Source organism: Leucoraja erinacea, chromosome 6, assembly GCF_028641065.1.
Source record: "Leucoraja erinacea ecotype New England chromosome 6, Leri_hhj_1, whole genome shotgun sequence".
Classification (NCBI taxonomy): Eukaryota; Metazoa; Chordata; class Chondrichthyes; order Rajiformes; family Rajidae; genus Leucoraja; species Leucoraja erinaceus.
In genome coordinates, this window is record NC_073382.1 from 71,231,839 (window position 1) to 71,258,484 (window position 26,646).

At 40.5% G+C, this 26,646-nt stretch overlaps 1 protein-coding gene across 1 annotated transcript; it reads left to right on the forward strand.

Moving 5' to 3' along the window:
* Nucleotides 1–13,891: 13,891 nt before the first annotated feature.
* LOC129698287 (neurite extension and migration factor-like) lies at nt 13,892–24,902 on the forward strand. The gene is given in 3 exon segments (XM_055637351.1): nt 13,892–14,037; nt 19,960–22,871; nt 22,874–24,902. Coding segments are annotated over 2 exon segments (3,366 nt in total). The 5' UTR covers nt 13,892–14,037; nt 19,960–20,140; the 3' UTR covers nt 23,509–24,902.
* The last annotated feature ends 1,744 nt before the right edge of the window (nt 24,903–26,646 follow it).

The window sequence follows — 26,646 nt, forward strand, 5'->3', positions numbered from 1 at the left end:
GATAATATTGGAAGACGATTAGTACATACATTCAAGTTTAGCAAAATAGCCTTTCTGTATTGAAAACGTATTATTTTCCTTTAGTTTAAAATCTGGCTTTGAAAAATAACTTAATAGATCTGAGTAGTATACAAAATAGCTGAAACATCTTTAAAAACAATTAACATCGAATTCAATTTTTAAATCACTAAATACCTGTAGGTTTTCCCATTTTGAATTAAATCTTTAGAAAGGTAATTTATTTTGAGACATGCCATTGCTGCTGACAGATGACAAACATATTTAGTTCCACACAAGAAATCTGTACATTTGAATGAGGTCTGGGCAACAATGGTTGGCTGGATTCCTATTTCTCTAATCTTTTCTGCACTACATTTTAAAGTCGTATTAAAGCTTTAGTATGTTTTCCATTTCTTCTTATTTTTAGCAAGCACCTAATGTTTATTTATTGGTTTCATGTTTAGTGTTTATGTCTAATCACAAGAAGAATAAACACACATTTTTAAGTAGTGCAGAAATGTACCATTTTCCATTGACTATACCTTCGTTTCTTTGATGCCTTATCTCTGTTCCAGTTTTTAAAATAAAGTAATGATTTAAAGCCTATCTAAAAGCCTGTTAAAGATACTATTGTTTCTGTCTCCACCTCCTTGGACTATCTTTAATCAAACTTTTCTAGACTTTATCTTGCACTGAACATTATTCCCTTTATCCTATATCTGTACATTGTGGGCGGCTTGATTGTAATCATCTATAGTCTTTCCATTGACTGGATAGCATGCATCAAAGAAGCTTTTCATTGTACTTCGGAACATGTGACAATAAATTAAACTAAATGAAAAGATCACCCCTTAGCCTTCTGCACTCCAAGAAATTAATTCTTAGCTTTCCCAATCTCTCCCTATAGCTCAAGACCTTGTGTCCTGGCAACATCCTCGTAAATGTTCTCTACACTCTTTCCAGTTTAATTACTTTCTTCCTGCAGCAGGGTAACCAAAACTAAACACAATAGCCCAACATCTTGTACACGGCATCTTGCACTGTGATGGGCTGACACCAAAAATTGGGCATGGCCCAGATGTCGGGAAAAACACTTGCATTTGGTGAACCCACGTAACATTTATTTTCTTGCTTCACTCATGCAAAACCATTAGCTGACCTGGCAAAAACCATCTTTGTCTCATTAGAAAGGGGGTTATGAAGATAAGCATTTTACAAGGAAATTAGAACGGACAATCTACTCTTTTTTTTAAATTTTATTTATTAGATGTAAGTACAATACAGTGGTACCTTTTTACAGCTTCCCAAAATTATGTTAACATAATACATTCTCTGAACAACTTCCGTTTTTTTTTATAGAGAGAAATAAGAAAGAAAGAGATAGTAAAGAATAGAGGAAAGCCTAGTGTGTGTGAATAAAAAGAGAGAAAAAAGAGATAGTGAAGAAAAGAAATAAGCAAGAAAGGAAAACAGGAGGAAGATTATCCAATCGCCACAAGGAGATGATTTTTTATATTCTTGATCATCTTTCACCCATACCTGAAACTTTTAATTTTTACGATACTGTTGCACCACATGAATCCAAGAAATCAATAAATGGAGACCAACTCGTTAAGAATTGGTCTTGTTTGTCTATTAGGAGGAGTCTCATTTCTTTCAAGTGTGCTGTGTCCAACATATTACTAATCCACATTTTAAACGTTGGTATAGTAGCATTTTTCGTGTTTTTTTGCTGTTATTAACCCATAATTAAAAAATGAATTTTGGGGTATGTTTAATTTGTTCCTGTCTCCCCTTACTCCAAATATAATAATTTCAGTATTAGGTTCCATTTTTATCTTAAATAGATTTGTGAATATATCAAATATATCACACCAAAATTTATGAAGTTTTGTGCAAGAAACAAAAGAATGTGTGATATTGGCATTTTGAGAAAGACATTTATCGCAGATGGGAGAGATATTTGGATAAAATTTATTCAACCTAGTTTTTGAATAATATAATCTATGTAATGTTTTAAATTGAATTAAATTGTGTCTAGCATTAATCGAGCATTTATGTATATATATCAAATACTTTTCCCATGTTTCTTTTGAAATTTTTATCGTTAATTATTTTTCCCAGTCTTCTCTACGGACAATCTACTCCAGTCAACCTTTGCAAGTTGTGTCTAATATAATCAAAGTTGCCCTTTTCAGTAAATCAGGAGCCAAAGCAGCTCAGTATGCACAGAGTAATGTGTCTTAATGTGAATTGATATCAAGGTCGCAGAGCCCAGATGCATTCACTTTAACACAAGAGAAAGATTGAAAGCTGGGAATCCAGTCAGAAGAATGTTGGAATTGCTCATGATGCAAAAATAGCTCTGGTAAAACTATATCAAAATGCGTAGTAATATTTCATTATAAAAGAGAGTAGAATATACTGAAAATACATGGATTTCACACTCATAATGAAATAATAATAATATTTATTTATATAGCACTTTTCAACAAAACCAGTATTTGAACCAAAGTGCTTTACAAAGATTGATTAAATTAATTGAACAGATCAATGCAATAAATCCATACAAATCAAAAAAAGAGAAAAAAGAGAATAAGAAAAAAGACACAGAAACAGTACACTATAGAAATCAACATGAAACGTCCCCCCACAGCAGAATTCACTGTGAGGGAAGGCACCAAAAATAACCAGTTCTCCCCCTCATAGTCCACCCGAGGTCGGGGCCTATATCTGGCCTCCTCAGCCAGCCCGGTGTCTTCAGGCCCACCTGCCGCGAAGCTGGACCATCGGCGTCGGTGAACATCCATCAGCGGCCTGGACTGAAGCGGCCGCTTCCCCCCCGAAGACTGCAACGACCAAAGTTCACAGGCCGCGCCGGCCGAACCCCCGACCGCAGTAAACCCCCGACACTGGCGATCTCGGATCCCAGGCTCTGCGGTGCTGTCGGCGGTAACAGTGCCCCGGAGCTTACCGCAAGGCGACCCGGCAAGGCATCGCCCGCTCCTTGTAGGTGTCCCAGCATCTACACCGCCGTCGAAGCTGCAGTCCCCGCAGGAAACGCCGCTCCAGCGCTGCTCCAGTTCGACTAGGCCGCACAGAGAGGACGAAGATGCGGTTCGGAGAAAAACCGCATCTCCGACCAGGTAGGACTGGGGTTAAAAATAATTTCCCCCTTCCCCTCCCCCACCCACCACATAAAAGAAGACCTCCAACAGGACTAAAAATAAAAATAAATAAGGGTGAAAGGACGGACTGCAGGAGGAGCGGCCATACACAACGGCGCATCACCCCCGCAGTCCGCCATCTTTGAATAGAATTACATTGTTTACACAGCAGAGAATCAAGCCATTTGACACGCGTGGTCAGTTATGAAAGTGGATAATTGATATGTTATGTTCTGATTGGAAAGTTATATTGAATTGAATTATATTGAAGTACTAGAGTAAGTGGGACCCATTGGGTCCCATGTTCACACGGGAGGGCTGGTCCCCGACGCAATATTCCACCTCTCCACCAATTCCAATATTGGTGGCCAGTGGGGGGGGGGGGGGGGGGGGGGGGGGGGGGGGGGGGGGGGGGTTCACCTTAGCCACCCTTTTTCTTTTTATATAGGGTTGGCTAAATTCTTTCATAGTCTATTTTCCCCGTCTTAATTAATCTCTTAGTTATTTTTTGCTGACCTTTAAATGCTTCCACAATCCTCTACCCTCCCACTATCTCTGGCTACCTTATATGCCCTTGCCTTCAGCCGAATACTATCCTTTATAGTTTTACTGAGCCATGGCTGACTGTTCTTACCCTTACCCCCTTTTTTTCTTCATAGGAATAAATTTTTCTTGAAGGTTATATACAGTATACACCTTAACGTACACCACTGCTCATGTACCGTCTTTCTGGAGTGCTGGTATGGGTTCTTGGGGTGGCAGCTCAGTCCCTCAAGCCTGATCTGCTGGCAGCTAACTCACGGCTGGTGGGCTGGCCTGCCTTGAAATTCCTTGAAATTCCATTTCAAGCAGGGTGCAAGGCCACCAAATTCAAATCCATGTTCCTACCATTTCAAGCAGGGTGCAAGGCCACCAAATTCAAGTGCAGTTTCATACCACTTTCAGCAGGGCGCAAGGCCATCAAATTCAGTGCAGTTTCATACCACTTCAAGCAGGATGCAAGGCCGCCAAATTCAAGTGCAGTTTCATTCCACTTCAAGCAGGGTCGAAGGCCACCAAATTCAAATGCAACTTCATACCATTTCATGCAGGGTGAAACCACCAAATAAAACCACACAAAACACCAAACTCACAGTTCAGTAGACATTCAGTGTGTTCAGTTGATTCACAGCTCAGAGTCATGAATTATCCCTCCCCCATCAAGCAGAGACTGAGCCACATCCACACTTCCGGATTTTAAAACCCCTCCCCCTCCCACCAGAAAAGGTGTGGCTTTCAGGGCGTGATTGACAGGAGAGAGATTCACAACATTTTTTAAACACTAATAACACTTTTATTTTTCATTGATGGGAAGAATTCTCTGCACCTGCTCAGCGGAGGGGGGACTGAGTAAGATGGCCAAAAATCACAGCCGTAAGTGGTAGCATTTTATCTTAAATCAATATACAGTGCAAACAGGAAGTAAGTGCATTTGCTGTAATGCCTTTTAACTTCAAGCCAAAGCACCCAAGCCACCATTTGCAGTAAGTAGCAACTTTCAACATCAAGCCAAAGCACCCACCCATTTCAACATCAAGCCAAAGCACCCCAAGTCGTAAAAGCCACCATTTGTAGTAAGTAGTGCCTTTCAACTTCAAGCCAAAGCACCCAAGTCACCATTTGCAGTAAGAAGTGCCTTTCAACTTCAAGCCAAATCACCCAAGCCACCATTTGCAGTAAGTAGTGCCTTTCAACTTCAAGTCAAATCACCCACCATCATTTGCAGTAATTAGTGCCTTTCAACTTCAAGCCAAATCACCTGCCACCATTTTCAGTAATTAGTGCCTTTCAACTTCAAGCCAAAGCTACCAAACAACCATTTGCACGCAGTGCCTTTTTACTTCAAACAAACCATATTTTCATTTTCAAACCACATTAAGGGTACTCACGGTTGTGTAGAAATTTGTTCAATGTTATTCAGAGCTCATAGAGACGTGTCCCTTGGCTTCATCCATCTTGTAGAGACTGAGTGAGGGACACCACTTCCTGGTTTTATAGTCCCTCCCCCTCCCTCCAGTAGGTGCAGCAGATAGAATGGTGATTTTTTTTTTAAACTTCAAGCCAAAGCTCCCAAGCCACCATTTGCAGTAAGTAGTGCCTTTCAACTTTAAACCAAAGCTCCCAAGCCACCATTTGCAGTAAATAGTGCAATTCAACTTCAAGCCAAATCACCCAAACCATCATTTGCAGTAAGAAGGAGGGAAACTACTTTCAGGGTCCCTACCTGGTCGGAGAGGCAGCTTTTCTCTGGGCTGCACCGTCGACTCATCCTCGCGGCCTACCAGCGGGCCTGAAGCGGCGTTTCCTGAGGGGACCGCTCAGAACCACGGCTTCGGCAGTGGCACAGCGCTATCGCGGAGCGGGCAATGCTTTGCCCGGGTCGCCGCACTGGAACTCCGGTGAGCTGAGACCACCGAGATAAACATCGCGGAGCCGTGGGACTGCGGAGCGGCCGGCCGCGGGCAGCGGCGCTGAACTTTAACATCGGGAGCCTGAGATCTCTCAGCGAGATCGCCAGTTGTCGAGCTCCACCCGGCGCGGCCTTGTCGGCTTCAGAAGCCACGGCCTCCATTACGGAAGTGGCCGTTACAGGGTTCCCATGCCGCTATGAGGATTCTCCCGACGCCGGAGCTACATCACCCGGCAAGAACGGCCTGGGACATCGGGCCTCCGTGGAAGCAACTGTGGAGGCCTCAATAGGCCCGACTATGGGAGAACTGGGGATGGGGACTGGACATTGTGCCTTCCCCCACAGTGGGAACCATTGTGGGGGGATGTTTTTATGTTTAAATGTCTTTATTAATGTTATGTCTGTATTCTTTATGTGCTGCATGGAAAGACACATTTCACTACAATTAGGTGTATGTGACCAATAAAATTCTTAACTTAACTCTTAACTTATAAACACAATCATAACACACATATACTTTTACATAATAAATATTGGAAGGAAAAACGTTCAGTAGAGTTAGTCCCTGGTGAGATATGCATTTGCAGTCCGAATGGCCTCTGGGAAGAAACTCCTTCTCAACCTCTCTGTTCTCATCGCATGGCAACGGAGGCGTTTGCCTGACCGTAGCAGCTGGAACAGGGGTGGAAGGGGTCTCTCATGATATTGTTGGCTCTGGAGTTGCACCTCCTGATGTATAGTTCCTGCAGGGGGGCGAGTGAAGTTCCCATAGTGCGTTCGGCCGAACGCACTACTCTCTGTAGAGCCTTCTTGTCCTTGGCAGAGCAATTCCCAAACCAGATGGTAATGTTCCCGGACAAGATGCTTTCCACCGCCGCTGCGTAGAAGCACTGGAGGATCCTCGGAGACACTCAGAACTTCCTCAATTGTCTGAGGTGGTAAAGGCGCTGCCTTGCCTTACTCACCAGTGCTGAAGCGTGTGATGCCCATGTCATATCCTCGGAGATGTGGACTCCCAGATATTTAAAACAGTTCACCCTATCCACAGGATCCCCATTTATCCTCAATGGAATGTACGTCCTCGGATGATGTGCCCTCCTAAAGTCCATGATCAGCTCCTTCGTTTTTTTGATGTTCAAGAGGAGGCTGTTATTCTGGCACCAGAGTGCTAGATCAGCCACCTCCTCCCGGTAGGCCTTCTCGTCGTTGTCTGAGATCAGGCCCACCACCACAGTGTCATCAGCAAACTTAATAATTGAGTTGGAGCTGAACCTAGCCACACAGTCATGTGTGCACAGGGAGTGCAATAAAGGGCTGAGGATGCAACCCTGGGGCGATCCTGTACTCAGGGTGAGGGACTTCGATGTATTCGATGTGACTCTTGATGTATTCGATGTGACTTCAAGCCACCATTTGCAGTAAGTAGTGCCTTTCAACTTCAAGCCAAAGCACCCAATCCACGATTTGCTGCAAGTAGTGTCTTCCAACCTTATGCCACCATTTGCAGTAAGTAGTGCCTTTCAACTTCAAGCCAAAGCACCCAAGCCATCATTTGCAGTAAGAAGTGCCTTTCAACTTCAAGCCAAAGCTCCCAAGCCACCATTTGCAGTAAGTAGTGCCTTTCAACCAAGCTAAAACACCCAAGCCACCATTTGCTGCAAGTAGTGCCTTTCAACTTCATGCCACCATTTGCAGTAAGTAGTGCCTTTCAACTTCATGCCAAAGCTCCCAAGCCACCATTTGCAGTAAGTAGTGCCTTTCAACTTTAAACCAAAGCACCCAAGCCACAATTTGCAATAAGTAGTGCCTTTCAACTTCAAGCCAAAGCTCCCAAGCCACAATTTGCAGTAAGTAGTGCCTTTCAACTTCAAGCCAAAGCTCCCAAGCCACTCCCAAGCCACCAAGCCACCATTTGCAGTAAGTAGTGCCTTTCAAATGCAAGCCAAAGCACCCAAACAACCATTTGCAGGCAGTGCCTTTTTACTTCAAACAAAGCATATTTTCATTTTCAAACCACATTAATGGTACTCACAGTTGTGTAGACATTTGTTCAGTGTTATTCAAAGCTCAGAGAGACGTGACCCTTGGCTTCATCCATCTTGCAGAGACAAAGTGAGGCACACCACTTCCTGGTTTTATAGACCCTCCCCCTCCCTCGAGCAGGGGCAGCAGAGGGAATTGTGAATTTAAAAAAACATTAATATCTCTCTGATTTTGCATCAATGGGAAAAATCCTCCACACCCGTAAGGCGGAGACGGGCTCTGAGCGAGGTGGCCAAAAATGACGGCCATAGGTGGCGGCGTTCTGTTGGAAATCGCAGCACAGTGGGCCAAAATCGGTCAAGATCAGAGATTTAGTAATAGAGATCTATAGAAAAATAGAATTCCAAACATGAGGAGAAATTTAAAACAGGAACCAAGGGGAGATAAACTTTGAGAAATGGAAGAATTTTAAAGTAACTGTACCAGCAAATAAAAACTCAAGATCAGAATGAGAGAAAGATCAAAACATATGTAGTCACCACAGTTTAGTTGTCAACTATGCCCACTATTAATGTTGATGTTAATGTTCTAAAGCAGCAAATTATTGTTATAAGGGGTAAAATAGATTATAACAAATGTAAATTAAAAATGTGGAGGGAACAAACAGTAACTTGTGGAACAGGGCATACAAAATCACAGAGGTTATTTTCGTGGAGCAGACCTCACATCAGATGTATTTCACAGTGATGAAATGTCAGTTAAATAATATCACAATCCAAACAATGGAATCGAAATTCATCTTTGGATGCTTAGTTACATGCATATTATAAAAATAGCTACACATTGTACTCTACTTCGAAAAGTTGATTCCATTCAAGTCTAGAAAGTTGCCCAGATTGAAAGAATAAGAAATCTAATAATAATCAACCCTTTTATTCTTCATGGGCAAAGTAATAGATTTTAATACGCAATGCCATATCTCAATGTTAAAATACATATCTCAATGAATAAGGTGTCCTAAACTTTCTGAGGCACAACTTTCATCATTGTTCAACTTCTGTCAAGGAGAAGCTATACTTCACCCTCGTTAGACCTCATTTGGACTACACAGTTGCAGCATGGGACCCATACACAAATAAAAACATTTCTTCCATCGAACGTGTCCAAAGACAGGCAGCTCGATTTGTTACTAACACCTATGATAGAGAAGCGAGTGTCACCATACTTCTGAATTCTCTGGGGTGGAACCCTCTCCAAGACAGACGTGAAGCTCACCGTTTGACCTGTTTTTACAAAATGTTAAATGGTCAGCTCGACATAGACTACAAGACCTACACCAAACCCAAACCAATTAGGAGCAGACAAGGGCATTCAATCTAATTTGTGATTCCAGCTACAAAGACAGATGTATACATCAATTTGTTCTTCCCCCGCACAATTAAAGCATGGAATAATCTCCACCCAACTAGTTACCCAACCAGATGCAACTAAATTTAAAGTAGCTCTTTCTTCCCAATAACTCTTTCTGGATTAAGCCCTCCCTTCACCACCTCCAGTTTAAATTCCATTTGGAATATTTTGGAGGACCAAGAACCAAGAATGCCCAGACGTATCGAAAACATATCAGATATTTGCCAATACCTTGAACAATACATCATGCATTATAACACCAATTGAAGTCTGTAGAAGCAGAGCCGAAGCCCGCAACTTTCAGATTTAAAAGCAAAAATATTACCTAGCTAAGTAGGTTAGCGTAAATCAAATGGTGTGGAAGACAAAAACAAACTTATGAAGCTGCAATTTGCAGTCATTTACCTCACCAGAAACAATACAATAAGAAAAATATCTGCACATGGTGCTTTTTCTAAAAATATGAACAATTCTGATGTATTTTCATAGGAAGGAATATACTATCCAGTAAAACGCAAACCAAGGACTACCAGCATAAAATTCAACTTCCTCCAAATATTAAAGGATTTATCACCATTAAATCAAGCAACAGTGCTGTATGTTCACAGATGATACTTCTGTACCTACAGTATATGGATAAGAATTTGTATGGTCTTTGTAATCGCCCATGGCTTCATTGTTTACTCAGTTTTAACTTTCTGTTGAAGTTCTGGTTCAAGCAGTTTTCTGATAAAATGGTTATTTGACAGCTTAATGGGAGGGAACATGGCCAACAGCTGTTTGCATCTGGTTGTAATAAAAAAAAGTGTTTGTATTGCTTTATTTTACAAAATTAAATATTAAAAAATGTAATGGAAAATGTATACCTTATTTTCTTTTTCTTTATGAAATTCCATTCTGGTTTAAATTAGCAATACTAGATTCATCCTTAAACCATTGTGAACTAAAAATGACTACTTTTAATGTTGGAAACAAATCATACATATTCTTATCCAAAGAAAGATGAAACAACCATAGCGTTTTATTTTAAATTGACCTGACTTCGGAAAGAGTCTTGGCATGGTGCACTAAGTGTATTTGTTTGGATTTGAATCTGACTGTTTTTAATTCTCATAACAGAAAACCTGTACACTGCTTTCCCTTCCTATGATCAGAAGTAGTCATATCTGTTTAGAACTGGTTACAACATGCCACATGGAAAATTATTCTCCCTTTTATTGTATTCTTGCTGCTTGATCGTGCACAACATTACATGAGTAGATGAGTAGCTGCCATGTCACACTTCCAGGCACCCAGGTTCAATCCTGATCTTGAGTGGGTTTTCTGAGTGCTCTGGTTTTGTCAATAACCCATAGACTTGGTGGCTAATTGGCAGCTGTAAATTATTCCTTGGTGTTGGTTAAAGACAAAACAAATTGAAGGGGATTGATGGACAAGTGCGAAAGAGAATAAGCTGCAGGGATACAGGGAAGTAAGGAGACGGGGAATGGGAATGAAGGGTCTGCTCCCCAGGATCTGGTTTGGACCCAGTGGGCTGAATGGCTTTGTCTGCCCATGATAAATACAAGATACATTTGAATTTATTTTTCATTCAGCCACAAACGTTGAACAAAACTGACGTTTTTCCCAGTGATGCATAATATATGGCCAGCTGACCACACCAACCCCACAATAAGTCTTTCTGGCCTGCTCCAAAGAATCTGAACTAGCATCAAGTACCGGCTGGATAAGATTCTTATCAGTCACCTCAAGCTCGTTCCTTGTGACTATAATCCTCTCACACTAAAAGTTGGATAGGGTGCTATAAGGAAGGGGTTAAATGTTTGCAAAATATGCACGACTCTGCAAACAGTCACAATGTTTGTTCTTGCTGCATAAGTTACATTTTAGGAATTAGAAGCACAAGAGAAGCAATATAACAAGAGTAATTAAGCAAAAGAACAAACAGGATACCGCTTAAGGTGATTGTGCCCCAAGGCAATAATCCTCCAAGTCACATAGACAGAGTTTAAGAGGGAACTGCAGATGCTGGAGAATCGATGGTTACACAGAAAAGCTGGAGAAACTCAGCGGGTGCAGCAGCATCTATGGAGCGAAGGAAATAGGCAACGTTTCGGGCCGAAACCCTTCTTCAGACTGATCGGGGGTGGGGGTGGGTGGGGACAAGAAAGGGAAAAGGAGGAGTAGCCAGAAGGCGGGAGGGTGGGAGGAGACAGCAGGGGAGCTGAGGAAGGGGAGGAGACAGCAAGGACTAACAGAATTGGGAGAATTCGATGTTCATGCCCCCGGGGTGCAGACTCCCCAAACGGAATATGAGGTGCTGTTCCTCCAATTTCCGGTGCTGCTCGCTGTGGCCATGAAGGAGACCCAGGACAGAGAGGCGGAGTGGGAGGGGGAGTTGAAGTGCTGAGCCACCGGGAGGTCAGCATGGTTATTGCGGACCGAGCGGAGGTGTTCGGCGAAACGATCGCCCAACCTCCGCTTGGTCTCACCGATATAGATCTGCTGACATCTAGAGCAGCGGACGCAATAGATGAGGTTGGAAGAGATGCAGGTAAACCTCTGTTGCACAGGTTAGACAGAGGTCTGGCTGCAAATAGTTGCGATTTCAATGGACTACGGCCACCAGTGCCAGGGAGACGAAAAGAGAGGTCAGGACTTTAAGAAGGGGAGAAAATGTTTGGTGAAAGTTAATGGAGGTTGTGGGTTAGTTATCTAAAATTGGAGAATCTGGTCATTCAGCTAACTACCCAAATTGAATATAAGGTCCTGTGCCTCCATTTTGCATATTGCTTCACAATGGCAATGGAGGAGGACCAGGACAGAAAAGTCAGCAAATGTTTGGTGAAAGTTAATAAGTCTACGCTTGGTCTCGCCAATGTAAGGAAGACCTTCCACTTTCATGCTTGCGTTTGGTCCACCAAGGCCTGCTGGACATCCCCTTTGCTAACCATTTTACGTCCCCTACCCATTATCAACTAACTAACATCAAACCAAACCCCCATTCTTATCTCCCCCCTCCCTTCCCATCCCCTCGCCTCTGTTTCACCTGGACATGAACAAATGTATTCCCTCCCACCTACATTCCTTCCTCTGGCTTCACAATTTGTATTTCCTCTATTCATATTTCATATCCTTTGTATTTTTATCTCTGGCATTTCTCTAACCATCGGCCTATCAAAACTCCCATAATCTGTATCTACCTACCTCTCGCCAGTCCTTGACCTGCCCCCTCCTTTCTTCCAGCTTTCTCCCCTCCCCACCAATATCAGTCTGTGGAGGGTCCCATTCAAAATGTCACCTATCAATTTTCTTCAGAGATACTGCCTGGCCCACTGTTATTCCAGCACTTTGATTATTTTTGAAAAACAGCATCTTGCATCTCAACAATTAAAATACATTTGGACATGTACAAGGATATGAAAGATTTAGAGGGATATAGGCCAAAGTAAGCATATGGGACTAGCTTAGATGGGGCACCTTGGTTCTTCATGGGCGCGTTAAGGCAGAACAGCCTGTTTTTGTGCTGTGTGATTCTGATTTTATAACTGCAGATTTACCAACTTTCCCCATCTCTTTTTCCCATCATCCACTATCCCTACCTTCAGATTTATATTTCACTCCATACTTTCCTTCCTTATCTGACAACGTCTCCATTCCACCTCTAATCTTTGTTACTATCTTCACCCATCTACCCATCACCCCTCCTCACCTGTATTCACCTATTATTTCTTTCCTCCCCAAGGGTCCCACACTGATACAGCATCTGTCCATTGCCTCCACATATGTTGCCTGACCTTGTTTTTTTTTTTGATCCGGTTTATAACATCTGCAGTCTTGTATTTTTAATCTGAAATTGTTGAACATCTCTGAAGTTTAAAGATCATACATTGCATATTAAAATATTTCTTCAGGCATCTGTTGGACTACTTTGATGTCACACAGCATCATGTTTACAAGGCAAATAAATCAATTGAAAAATGACTGGAACTTAGTGACATGCTTGCAGTTTAATCAAGGTGAGCAATCAACCATAGCAGTGTGCCCACAATTGAGGTCACAATTATTGCAATGTGTCAAATTGAAATACATAAATTTATTGGTTAGTAATAGATGAGACAATCTATATATCTTTGTTTTTTTTTAATTCTGAATCATCCACAGCATAGATGCTTAATGGACAACTAGTTTACCAAGACGGTGCCAAAAAGGTGGAAAGAAAGCGAAAAGGTGGGTGCTGCATCTTATGCACATGCATGGTATCATGCAGATCCCGTTGTTCTGTTGAAAGGTTATCGACCTGAAACGTCAGGTCATTTTCTTTCGTTGTAACCCTCCGATTATTTCAGATTTCCAGTACCCTCAGAACGTTTTATTTTGTGAATTTCTCGCTCTTCCTATTCAATCTTAAGATTGCAGCTAGGATTGCAAGAACCATAAAACTGCACAAGGAAACTCTATAATGATGACACATCGTTGTTAAATGGCGAGATATCAATGATGTGCAATGATCACATATATTGATGGCACATCATTGGCAACCGAATGGAGCTGTTGCAGAAATGCGGGTTTTCTGTGCGTTTGCAACCGCGGACCCTCGAAACTGTGAGGGAAGCCACCATCGTCTGAAGAAGGGTCTCGACCCAAAACTTCACCCATTCCTTCACGTCAGAGATGCTGCTGTTTGTCCCGCTGAAATACTCCAGCATTCAGAGTCTATGTTCGGTGTGTAACCAACATCTATCTGCAGCTCCTTCCTGCACGGTTGATGCCATTTGCCCGGCACTCTGGGAGTTGTAGACAACAAAGGAAAGGACACACTGAGGAGAACTCCAGCTCCCGGGATGCAGCACGATCCCTCCCCTTTCCTCGCACGCTTGGCGTCTCCTGCTGCCGGCCGGGCTCCGCTCCGCTCGCACCGACCGACTGAGGGAGCGCACCCGGAGCACGAGCGCAACTTGAATATAACGGCAGTTAGCGGGAGACGGTTGGGGGGCGCGAGCCGCAGAGGCACGTGTTGGAGCCGAGGTGAGCCGCGGGCGGGCGGGCAGCTCGCCAGTCGAGGGGGGGGAGGAGGGAGTGGGGGTGGTCTCTGCCTCTTTGTGTGCTGCGCTCGGACGTGTCCCGGCCTCGCGTTTAACGCTGCAAATGCAGCGAGCCCAGTCTCTTTCAGTGAGGCTGGGCGCAGCGAGTCTGCAGCAGCCCCCCCCCTCCAACCGAGCCGGGTCGAAGCCGCTTTTGTGAGGGGTACGCGGCAGTAGAGCTTTCGTAGTCGCCACTTCGGGTACCCCATGCAGGAACAAATCATGCACAACTTTAAAAACCTGCAATGTGCATTCACAGAGGGGCAATTTATAAAGGTGGTTGTGCAAAGAGGCAAAGGTGGGAAAGGTGAAAGTCTTTGCAAAGCTTTTTTCTCCTTCCCCCAACAAAATCCGCAAAGCCGGGATAACTTGTGAAAGTTTTACATGGGCGGCTCAGATTTGTTCACTTGTTCTGTGCATAAATACAATGGCTTTCTGGTTAGTGCAAGCACGTCCACATTTTCGATGGTGGTGAGACTTCGGTTGCAATGATCTTTGCATTCATTGGACGTAGATAATTCCCCATTTTTTTCAGGATATTTTCCCTCGGATGTATCCTTTTAAGGTCATCAGTTTATGATCGTGTTTTTTTTTCATGATTGCCCTCGTTTACCATTAATTGGCGTAAATAATCCTTGTACCAACTGATCTGTTTGACAAATAAAAATTGCAGCAGGTTCACATGGTGTCGTTTGCATCGTTCTAACGAAAAAGCGCAGTGAGTTCAGGTGGAATCGGGGTCACTGTGAACTTTATCAGAATTTAATTTGCATGGATTAACAAAAATCACTCTGGCAGTATTGCACTTCATTTTAATGGACTGTAGTTTAAAAAGTTGACAATCTATTTCAAGGAAAAGACGGATTTATAAAAATTGAAAGCAACATTAAATTACTGTACTTAAGAGGCCACATGTCATGGTTTATATATATTATGTTTCAATTTGAAATAGATTAAATTGCTGCCTAATTTACTGTATTGTAGCACTCAACACTGTTTAGGAATATTACAAAATGTTGAGATTTAAAAAATCAAGCCTGTAATTTATCCCATCAGATAAAGCATAAAAAGAACTTTAATTTGATACCTAATTCACTTTCATATCTTCAGTATTAACAAAGTTATGGCCATACTTAGAAATTAGCATCTTATTCCCAATTGCTTTTCCATTGACTTAACACAAAAACTGTGATCGAGGACACTCAAAAGCCTATAACTTTCTTAAAAATTAAGAGAACTGAATGAAAATTTCAGTTATTATAGATTGAAGCATTCTGAAACAAATATGAAACATCTTACTTGGAAGACCTGAAATTAAAGCATGTAATTAGTTAGTTAACTAATTGTAGCTAATTACAAAATTAACCGTTGTGGCGGAAATAGTAATAAACACCCAGACTGCCTTGAAAATTCAAAAATGTGATATTCTCAAGATCAGAACTTTAATATTATTGTATTATATGCTGTACGTCCGTAACAGATAGGTAAAGAAATTACATTTTCTAGCAATAGACCAAGTTTTTATGGAGAAGATCAGTTGCTAGCTGGCACATTGGCATATCATAATCAACAGCATCATCATACTCCTCAGACTGTATCCAATAAGCAACTCTGTACACCTTGTTTTTCCTCAACTTTACAATGTTGGCATTGTAAACTAAAGGTTTTTGCTGCTCAAACCACGCATGACATCTGCCCACTACCTTCCCATTAAGAATGTCCTGTAGATCATCACATTTGGAGTAATCCAAATTCGGATAATCTCTGCGAATGCTGTCTAAATCAGTCTCTTTTGCTGGGCATTTGGATTGACAATTTTGCATTTCGCCTTCAGAGACATCTGTTTGAAATGTAAAGGAAAAAAAAACGCTGAACAGCATTAACAGAAACAAGTTATTATTATTTGCAGTTTTAGAAAAAAGGTAAATATGATAAAGTTAAGCGCTAAAACAAATAGTAAATACCCAACAAAATGTTTAAATAGCCTAAGTATACAAATACCAAATAACAAACTGATCCCATTCACACACAAATTCAAAATATAACATGTTTTTTAAATCTCACCTTGTCATGAATTTATATGCCAATTCCCATATATTAATCCAGAAACATCCACTCTCAAGATAATCAAAATCATTATTTTTTGCACAATACATCTGTACTCTGGATATTTAGTGTGAAAATATTGATCATGGATAGACAATAACACAAATTATAGATGATTTAGATGCTCTTATGACATGATTGTCCAAAAAAAACAATGAATTTGATTATCTTGAGTGGATGTTTCTGGAATGTGATCGATTGGAATGTTGCCATAAATGGATAAAACTTGCATTTTTGGCAGTAGCTATATTGTCCACATCTGTGTGGGGAATATTAAATTTACAGGAGAGATATGGTAATGTTGAAGTATAATGTGTTGAGTTGATACTACATTTTGGTATATGCTCTGAAACATCCTGGACCCTCGCATCAGGGAAAGCAACACACCATCCTGGAGTCTCATTTGCAGCTTGTCTATCCCACTAATTAATGTCTTATCCCCAATCTGCTACCTGCCTTCACCCTTCCCGTGGTGCCTCATAACCAGACTCCATGCCGCAAACCTGACTACTGCTGCTCTTCTGGTGTCATCCCTCTTTTCAGTATATAAAAGAATATACCTGTTTTGGAGGGAAATGGCCACAGAGGATTCCTGTATTCACCTGATCTTGGAGGTCACTGATCTACTTTCTGCCCGTAGCTTGGGTGTGACCACTTCACTATAACTCTTATTTATGACACTCTCATACTACTGGATGATCCTGAAGTCATCCAGCTGCAGCTCCAGTTCCCTTACCCATCATTCAGGAACTGCAGCTGGACACATTTCCCACAGGTGCAGTCCTTGGACATTTAATGTCTCTCTGCCTTCCCATATCCTGCAGGAGGACCATACCAATGCACCAACTGCCATTTTCACTGGTGGAACTTGTGAAAAACAAAATATCTTGCTTTATTTATCCCTTACCTCCTTGACGAAGCCGCCTGAAGTCAATGTCTCAACAGTTGCCCTCAAGCACAGCATTTGCCTACCCCACCCTTCTCCATGTATCATTTCCAGGCAGGATTGATACCTCCATTCATCTCTCCCTCTCTTGACTTCTGCTAATCAACCCTCCTCACTTGAAGCCACCTATCACTTGCTAATTCTTGCCCCCACCCTTTCCCCTCGTCCCTCTCAACAAGCTATCAGCCCTAGATTCCATCAGTCTGAAGAAGGGTCCCAAATCGAAATGTCTACCCATTTTGCTGCACAAATACTGCCTGACGCGAGTTCCTTCAGAAGTTTTGTTCCCAATATTGCCATTGTTTTGCCAAATGTTTCACTGTATTTGTGCAAATGCACAATTCTTAGTCGTCAAAAGCAACAAAGGTGTACTTGAGACCTTTGTACTTCATTGTTCAATAAGACTATGTCTTATCCTATTTACTTCAAATCAACTTTCCTGACCTCTTTCTAACCATTAATTCCCAAACTGATTCTAAAAAATCAATCACAATTTGAAGATATCCAAAGCTCTCTCCATTGCTTTCTGAGGCAAGGAATTCCAAAATCTTATCCTTCTCCCAGCATTTACTTTGTCAAATTCTATTGTTCGCTTACAGAAAATGAATGTATTGCACTTCTGGTTGAGCCGATGTCCCAATCTTTGACGAGAAATGTGGGTTTCTTTTTAGTTAATTACAAATGCAGTTAAAAGGAAGAAGGGTTTCGACCCGGAATGTTGCCTATTTCCTTCGCTCCATAGATGCTGCCTCACCCGCTGAGTTTCTCCAGCATTTTTGTCTACGTTCGGTTTTCCAGCATCTGCAGTTCCTTCTTTAAAGCCCTGTCCCATGGTACGAGTTCATTCCAAGACCTCTCCCGAGTTTGCCCTGATTCGAACTCGGAGATTTATGGTAAAGGCCACTCATCAGTACTCGGGGCTCTCGTGGACATTTTTCAACATGTTGAAAAATCTTCACGAGTCTTCCCATGCTTACCTGCCGTTAGCGAGTCTTCCCGAGTACCTGCCGTTCGGTTACGAGCCGGTAAGTGACGTCCCCGAGCTCCGACGTACCCGCTTCGTTCATTCTCCGTGCTCACCACGAGTTTGTTTTTTTTTAAACTCGGGAGAGCTCTTGGAATGAACTCGTACCGTGGGACAGGGCTTTAAGCAGTTAAAAGGAGATGTTTTTGGTTTCCCCTGCCTTGCCATAGCTTGGTTTCAGCATAGTGTCAAAAGAGAACACAATGCTGTACTGCCCTAGTGTTACTTTTCTTTACCTCTTCCCTTTTCCATCTTAAAATGCTTGATTTCAAAGTTTAATTTATATGTCAGCTGTTTATATTATGTACCCGTACCAGTTGTAGGTGCTCAGTATGTCAAGTAGCACTCCAGCTTGGTTTCTCCAGCAGTCTGTTTTTTGCTCAAGATGTACTCTGCTCCTTCAGACATCTGCTTTATTTGCTCAAGGTTCCAGCATCTACAGTCTCTTGCAGATCCAGTTGTAGACGGATGTCCAGAAATTGCTCTAAAATATTCCAAAATAACCTTTTATAGTCATGAGAGAACAGATCTTTACTTGTCTGTCTGGGAATGTATTTTGTTTCTCGTTAACTAATTATCACCATGCGTAGCTAACATATCTGACAAATGCAATAAACATAGACATATGTAGTGGTAAAAGTTTATCCAAATCAGCCTCAGAATAAACAGCTAGAGAAACTCAGCGGGTGAGGCAGCATCTATGGACCAAAGGAAATAGGCAACGTTCCCACCCGTACCACCCCCTCCCCGGGCACTTTCCCTTGCAACTGCAAGAAATGCAACACTTGTCCCTTTACCTCCCCCCCCTTGACTCCATTCAAGCACCCAAGCAGTTGGTCCAGGTGCGACAGAGGTTCACCTGCACCTCCTCCAACCTCAACTATTGCATCTGCTGCTCTAGATGTCAGCTGATCTACATCGGTGAGACCAAGCGTAGGCTTGGCGATTGCTTCACCGAACACCTCCGCTCGGTCCACAATAACCAACCTGATCTCCAGGTGGCTAAGCACTTCAACTCCCCCTCCCATTCTGAATCCGACCTTTCTGTCCTGGTCCTCCTCCATGTCCAGAGTGAGGACCACTCTGGACACCTCCTATTTCGCTTGGGCAGTTTATACCCCAGCGGCATGAACATTGACTTCTCCAATTTCAGGTAGCCCTCACTCTCCTCCCCTTCTCAGCTCTCCCTCAGCCCTCTGGCTCCTCCTCTTCCTTTCTTCTTCCCGCCCCCCCCCCTACATCAGTCTGAAGAAGGGTTTTGGCTCGAAACGTTGCCTATTTCCTTCGTTCCATAGATGCTGCCTCACCTGCTAAGTGTCTCCAGCACTTTTGTCTACCTTTGATTTTCCAGCTGCTGTAGTTCGTTCTTAAACATCAGATGCTTGACCAAGGAAGGCCACACTGTCAATAGGCAAATTTGCACATCTAGTATAAATGTATTCACACTGAAGTGAATCTGAGGAAATTGTACAAAATGTTTTTCAGATAACCTATCTGAAAGCAGTTTGTTAAACCAAAACTGGCCATGAGGTGACCAACCTTAACGGAAAAAATATTGAACCTAAAATGTGTATTTTCAGCTGCCTGTAACTGAACACATTAAACAGATCTAAAGATATTTTTAAAGATGGTAGTTTTAAGGATTGTAATTTCTGTTAGAGATTCACTTTCTTATAATTTTTGTATGTATGATTAAACAATTATTTTGGAAAAATGAATAATATTGCAAATTTAAGTTGGAAAATGTTTCATTCTTAATTAAATAAAACTATAATATGTTCTTTTTTTAGAAACTTTATTCCTCAAGGGATGGATAATTATTATACATTGTATGCAACTTCACCCTGACAACAACTAAAGAAAATGGATGTTTTCCAGACTGGTGCTATCCTATCTCCAAATCCTCCTTCAGTTGAAATAATGTTTCTATTCACTTGCCTTTACATGTAACAATATTTTGCTGAATTTACTATGGAATCTAAGGACTTTTCATGCTTCAGTAGAAAACCATGTGAAGTCCAATGGATAGCTGCAGATACTTCTGAAGCAAACAAAGTAGAATGTTGTGAATTTGAAGCCCGATGGCGAATCTGCAATAATAAGAAACTGAACAAGGATCCGGCTATGATTCCTGAAGCACATATTTCAGTTTTTCAGACTGAAGACACCATTTCTGATCAAATGTTAAACTTTTCTCTCAGTGGATTGACGTGCGAAGAGAAATTTAATGTTGCGAAAGTTGATGAATTAGATAATACTACCAATACTCACTGTCTCTTCACAGAAAAATATAATGGAGATGATGCATTGCTGCCTATTCCAAGCCAGAACTGGAGTTACTTTGAGTCCTTCATAAATGAAAATAAAGAAGAATTTTTAGATCTCTGCCCAATAAATGACTTTTCCACTAATTTAATAAGTGAGGACGACAGTCACAGTTTTTTGTTTGATGCTGAATCAACACTAAATAGTGATGTCTGCTCACTGAAAATAAGATATGAATCTTTTCAGGATAATATAAAAGATAAAAATAATGCTCATCAAGATGATGCACAGCTTCAATTCTTTCCCAGTGCCTGTTGTAATGGAATAAAGAAAGAAGGGAAAACTCCCATTAAAAATTCTGATTGTGTTCAGGATGAGAAAAGGGAACATGACATTCCAGAACATGCTTCATGTGAATTAGAAAGTAAAAAGTGTCTTATGTCAGGTGTTTTAATGGATGACTGTAAAGATGCTGAGAGTTCACTGGATTCTGTCTGTTTATCGTCCGGTCTACTTGAAGATCAAGGGGATTGGAAGTTTTTAAAGGATAATGCTGATAGGTATTCAAGTCAAAGCAATTATACTTTGAGGGCTAAACGGCAGATACGTTACAGTGATGATTATTTATATGACGTTGATTCATTAGAGACCATGAAATCATTGGGGAAAACTGATCATGCTACAGACACTCCGAAGGAGGATGATGATGACTGGTGCCCCAGAAAAAGAAAGAAAACTGGAAAAAAGGAGCCACCTGTAATTATTAAATACATAATTGTCAATCGGTTTAAAGGGCACAAAAACATGCATGTAAAAATTAGTAGATTAGATTGTACAGAGAGTCAGGTTTTATTGACTGATGAGGTAGAAAAAAAATATAAAAAACTGTCACCACTTAAAGAATTTTGGTCTCCAGTTCCTAACTGTAATGTGCATCATAATCAAGAAAGAAATGATAGAAAATTAAAAATCTGTTCAGATGCTGGTATGTCTTACATGTTCTTTGCTTCTAAAAATAAAAAACAAAAAACACTTGCAAATGGGACAGCGCCATTTAAAGTAGGGCATACTTTGAATCACCGAAAAGACAATGTTACTGAAACAGTTGACTCAAACTCAAAAGTACCCAAGAAGATACAGCAGTACGATAAGTCTGTTTATGAATTTACAGATGAAATAGAATTAAAGCGCATCACCATTCGGACTGTGACTAAGGCTGGTCGGTTAAGGGACATACACGAAAAGGATTTATTTCAAAAGTCAAGGAAACAAAGCATACCTTCAAAGAAAATGAGAGCAGATGCTCAATACAGTAAAGATACCAGTAGTAGAGATTATTTAAAAAATACACATGGAAATCCTCGAGTTCTAAGTGCAGATGTGCACGAAATTCAAGGTGAATGGAATTCTGCTGCTGGTTCTTCAGGTGACATCAATCCTACCGGTTTGTATTCAAGAGATGGTGATGGAATAGAAACTTCTAGGGAGTTACTTTCTCCAGTTCCAGCCAGCAGTCCAGGCCATCCTGTTACATCTGTCTATAATGTACGTTCAGCTCCAAAGATCCTTGGAGGATATTTCCGGACTCTGCTGGATGGTGATGATTCCTCAGTGGATGAAAGTTTCAAAATGTCCTCACAGGATTCCAGTACTGGTAAGGAGTTCAATGAAGATGGAACGGAAAACTCATTTTCTTCTCCACAGCAGAGACAAACATGCAACAGCTCCACAAGATGCAATAACGGTGAATCAAACGTCCTTCCATTGGAATTTGAACCGAACATTCAGGAAACTTGCAATTCAAATACTATTCATGGTGTACCTCTACACAGAATAATAGACAAAGAGTTATTTTCCTCATGTGCAGTTGACACTGGAAATGAAAAAGTGAATGAAAATCAATTGGATATGAACAATATTGCAAATCAATATGGCCTGAAGATCTACAGTTTTCAAAATGAACTAAATACCAACTTGAGTCAGAAATTGAGTGAAGGAACAAAACATCTCTTTACTTCAAAAGACACTCTCTGCATTTTAGATATTTCAAACTTTACACCTGGAAAAGTAAAACCAACATTTTGCTCTGATTTTTCAAAAGAGTGTACACGAGAAATTCCCTCCACAGTGGGGAACTCTGATGTGAATTCCATGGAGCAGTCCAGCCAACATCAATTTCCCATGAAGGCTTCACTAATAAATGAATGTTCGGAGCAATTTCAAATTCACAGTGAACTATATTCTACAAATATCCAGACTTGCTGCCTTAAAAGTGAGCCCACATCTGTTTCGTCCTCACCATATGCAGAATCTTCTAATCAGTTACCAACTTCTGATCATGTGAGTTCAAATAATTATAAATATTCCAAAGTTAATAAGGCATTTAATAGCTTTAGAAAAGGACACGCAAAATCAAATACAAAGCAACGGGACAGAACTATATTCAAAAGTATGAAAATTGTAAGACTGAAAACAAAGCCATCAAAATAGAGAATGTTGAAAAGACCAGTATATCACCAGAAAACCATGGAATTGTCAAAGATGAAGAATACTCTTCAGATACATTATATGCAAATAGAAAAAAACAATCCAATAAGGCTTGTAAGCCCACAAAAGGGTTTACTAATAAAGATTTAGAAATGTGTACAAAAATGGTGAAGAAAGGTTTAATGAGTTCAAAAAACATGCTGTCTATGAAGGAAGAAAATCTAAATGGAAAAGATAAATGCTGGATTGCTCCTGCAGAGTCCAATGAATATGTACCAAGTAACATTACCAGAGGAATCAGATTAGTGAATAGTGATCAGAGAGAATTTGAGGAGCCCGGAAATATCCTTTCCAACATAGTTTCTGGGATGGCAGCAGTGAAGCAATTTATGATGGCATCAGTTGAACCAATCTTAAATCAGAGAGAAGTTGTTCTTCCTGCTCTAAATCAGTATTTGGAAGTACAAAATAGTTCCAAGCGGAAACCCAAACCAATCCAGTTGATGCATGTTGGTGTAAAAGATATGAAAAATCAACCACTGCATGTTTCTGAATGTACCCTAGACAATCTGGGTTTTGATAATTGACCTGCAGTTCACATTGCAACTTGCTGTGTTCAAAGTGTCTTTGCTTCCAGCACCCAAATAGCTAATTGTAACTGTACAAGCAATGCACTTTGTGAAGGAAAAGGAGATTTTATATATTTAATTTGAACTTTTTTTAATACCTCTTACTCAAAACACTGTTATGCCTTGTTATACTTGGAGCTCTTACTCATTGGGGAACCCTTTTATGTAAATGTTAGCATAACATGTCGTTTGAGACTGGATGTGGTATGAGAACTAGATTTTTTTTTGTGGTGCTATCAGTTTATAAAAAGTCTGCCTTTTTTGTTACACTTAAAGTAACACCATAGGCGTAACTTTGAAGATATACAAAATGTGAATTGATTCCAGCTACTCCAATTTAGCAATTTCATGAACTTTGTTTAAATACAAATCTGGGATATATTTTAACGTATTTACAATCCAATTTTTAGTACTTTGACTGAATTTCCTCAAATCTACAGGTTATCATTGAGAAGGCTCATCTTAATCGCCAAGGATTACTTGTCAAGCTGTACTGTAAATTAAATTAATTACTATGATTGAAGTGTTTTATTATAAAACTATTATTTTTTTCTAATCTGTATCTCACTAACTTTTAATAATCAAGTTAAAATCATATTTTATACTGTTAACCTGAGGTCAATATTTTATTGGTTTATAAGGAATATTTTTTTACCGAAATGAATTTTCGAAGATCGGTAGTAAAAATTGAGCATATCTTTAGCATTGTGCAATATGTTTTTGCTCTTCCACTGCTTGAATTGAAACCACTATAAATAACAAAATTATCTATTTTGATTTATTTGAGACAATTATATTGAAGAGATTTGCTGAACGAATGAATTGCAACCTGCTAACCTCAGCAGATTTTTTTAAATTTCCCTAAAGTGCATGAAAGTTGATTACATTTGATGCCTTTAAAAAAGTAGAATTATAAATGGATTTGGGGAGTGTTTCCATAGCTTGTGGATAAGTATGTGGTCAAAAAGCTATTGCCTGGAAACTCAAATTGCTGGCAGTGGGAGTTTAAAACCAATTTCTTAAACAGTGGTGCAGTAAACCAATCACCACAGTACTTAAGTTACAGAATATCATATTTTGTACAGTAATTTCATTTGGGTTGCTGGATAAAGGTAATTATTCATAATTATTCCATTAATGTTGTAGAATTTAAAATAACATTTTGATATCAATTACTACATTATAATTTTTTCCTTCTTGTCTAAATTAAGTGAAAGTAAAACTAAAGCAAATGACCTAATTTGAGTTGTAATGAATACAACATTGCAATGTAAATGTAATCATTGACACGTAGTAGTGAGTCACTCGGAATTTTAATGTGCCAATGAAGCCAATAAAGATGAAGTACACTACTTAGAAGCTTAAGTGGAATCGAACATTTGCCTCTGGCAACTAAAGACAAAATAAGAAGAGTATATCCAAGTTGTCCTGCTTCTTCAGAAACTTGTGGTTTTGCAAAGAACATTGCAGAGCGACACATTGGTGCAACTTGAAGAAGTACTGCCTTACAGATCCAGTAACACATGACCTCTGCTGCTGTCTTTGTGGAGTGTGCGTGTTCTCCCTGACAGCGAGAATTACCACCGCATGTTCTGCGTCCTCCAGATATGAGCTAGTTACAGATTAACCACTTCCGCTAATGTGTGCGTGATTGATACAATTTGGAGTGTTACTGAGAGTGAGGGGAGAATACTCGGAATTTTAATGTGCCAATGAAGCCAATAAAGATGAAGTACACTACTTAGAAGCTTAAGTGGAATCGAACATTTGCCTCTGGCAACTAAAGACAAAATAAGAAGAGTATATCCAAGTTGAGTGTAAATTAATACTTGATAGTCAGCATGCACCGTGGACTAATGACCCTCTGAATTTGCAGTACTTGGATAGGAATATCCATTGAAACATACCAGATAATATTATGCCTGGCCATTCATGAATAAGTAGATTTTCCACGGGCTGAATATTATTTACCGCTAAATCACTTTATTGACACTGGACAAGTTTTTCCTCTACTTTTGGAATTTGGTTCTTGAAAATTTTCAATAAAAGATGGCATGTAAAGAAAATATGTATAATTTCCTCAAATCGCAATGGCTGCTCTCTCTCTCACTCATTCTCTTGTCATTGAATTCTAACAGGCACATTCTGATTCAATTTGTCCTTTATCGAGATTTGTGAAGGCATCAAATAATTACTTTGTTCACTCACATCTCCAATGCACAGTGCCCTCCATAATGTTTGGGACAATGGCCCATCATTTATTTATTTGCTTCTGTACTCCACAATTTGAGATTTGTAATAGAAAGAAAAAAAAAACTCGTGGTTAAAGTGCACATTGTCAGATTTTAATAAAGGCCATTTTTATACATTTTGGTTTCACCATGTAGAAAGTACAGCAGTGTTTATACAGTCCCCACATTTCAGAGCACCATGATGTTTGGACACACAGCATCACAGGTGTTTGTAATTGCTCAGGTATGTTTAATTGTCTCCTTAATGCAGGTATAAAAGAGCTCTCAGCATCTAGTCTTTCCTTCACCTTTGGAAACCTTTATTGCTGTTTATCAACATAAGGACCAAAGTTGTGCCAATGAAAGTCAAATAAGCCATTATGCGACTGGGAAACAAGAATAAAACTGTTATAGACATCAGGCAAATCTTAGGCTTACCAAAATCAACTGTTTGGAACATCATTAGGACAACAGAGCATTGGTGAGCTTACTGGCAGGCTGATGACAGAAGAATTCTCTCTATGATAAAGAAAAATTCCCAAACACCTGTCCGACAGATCAGAAACACTCTTCAGGAGTCAGGTGTGGATTTGTCAATGTCCATTGTCTGCAGAAGACTTCATGAGAAATACAATGGCTACACTGCAAGATGCAAACTACTGGTTAGCCACTAAAATAGGATGGCCAGATTGCAGTTTGGCAAGAAGTACTTAACAGAGCAACCACAGTTCTGGAAAAGGGTCTTGTGGACAGATAAGACAAAGATTAACATATCAGAGTGATGGCAAGAGCAAAGTATGGAGGAGAGAAGGAACTACCCAAGATCCAAAGCGTACCACGTCGTCTGTGAAACACGGTGGTGGGG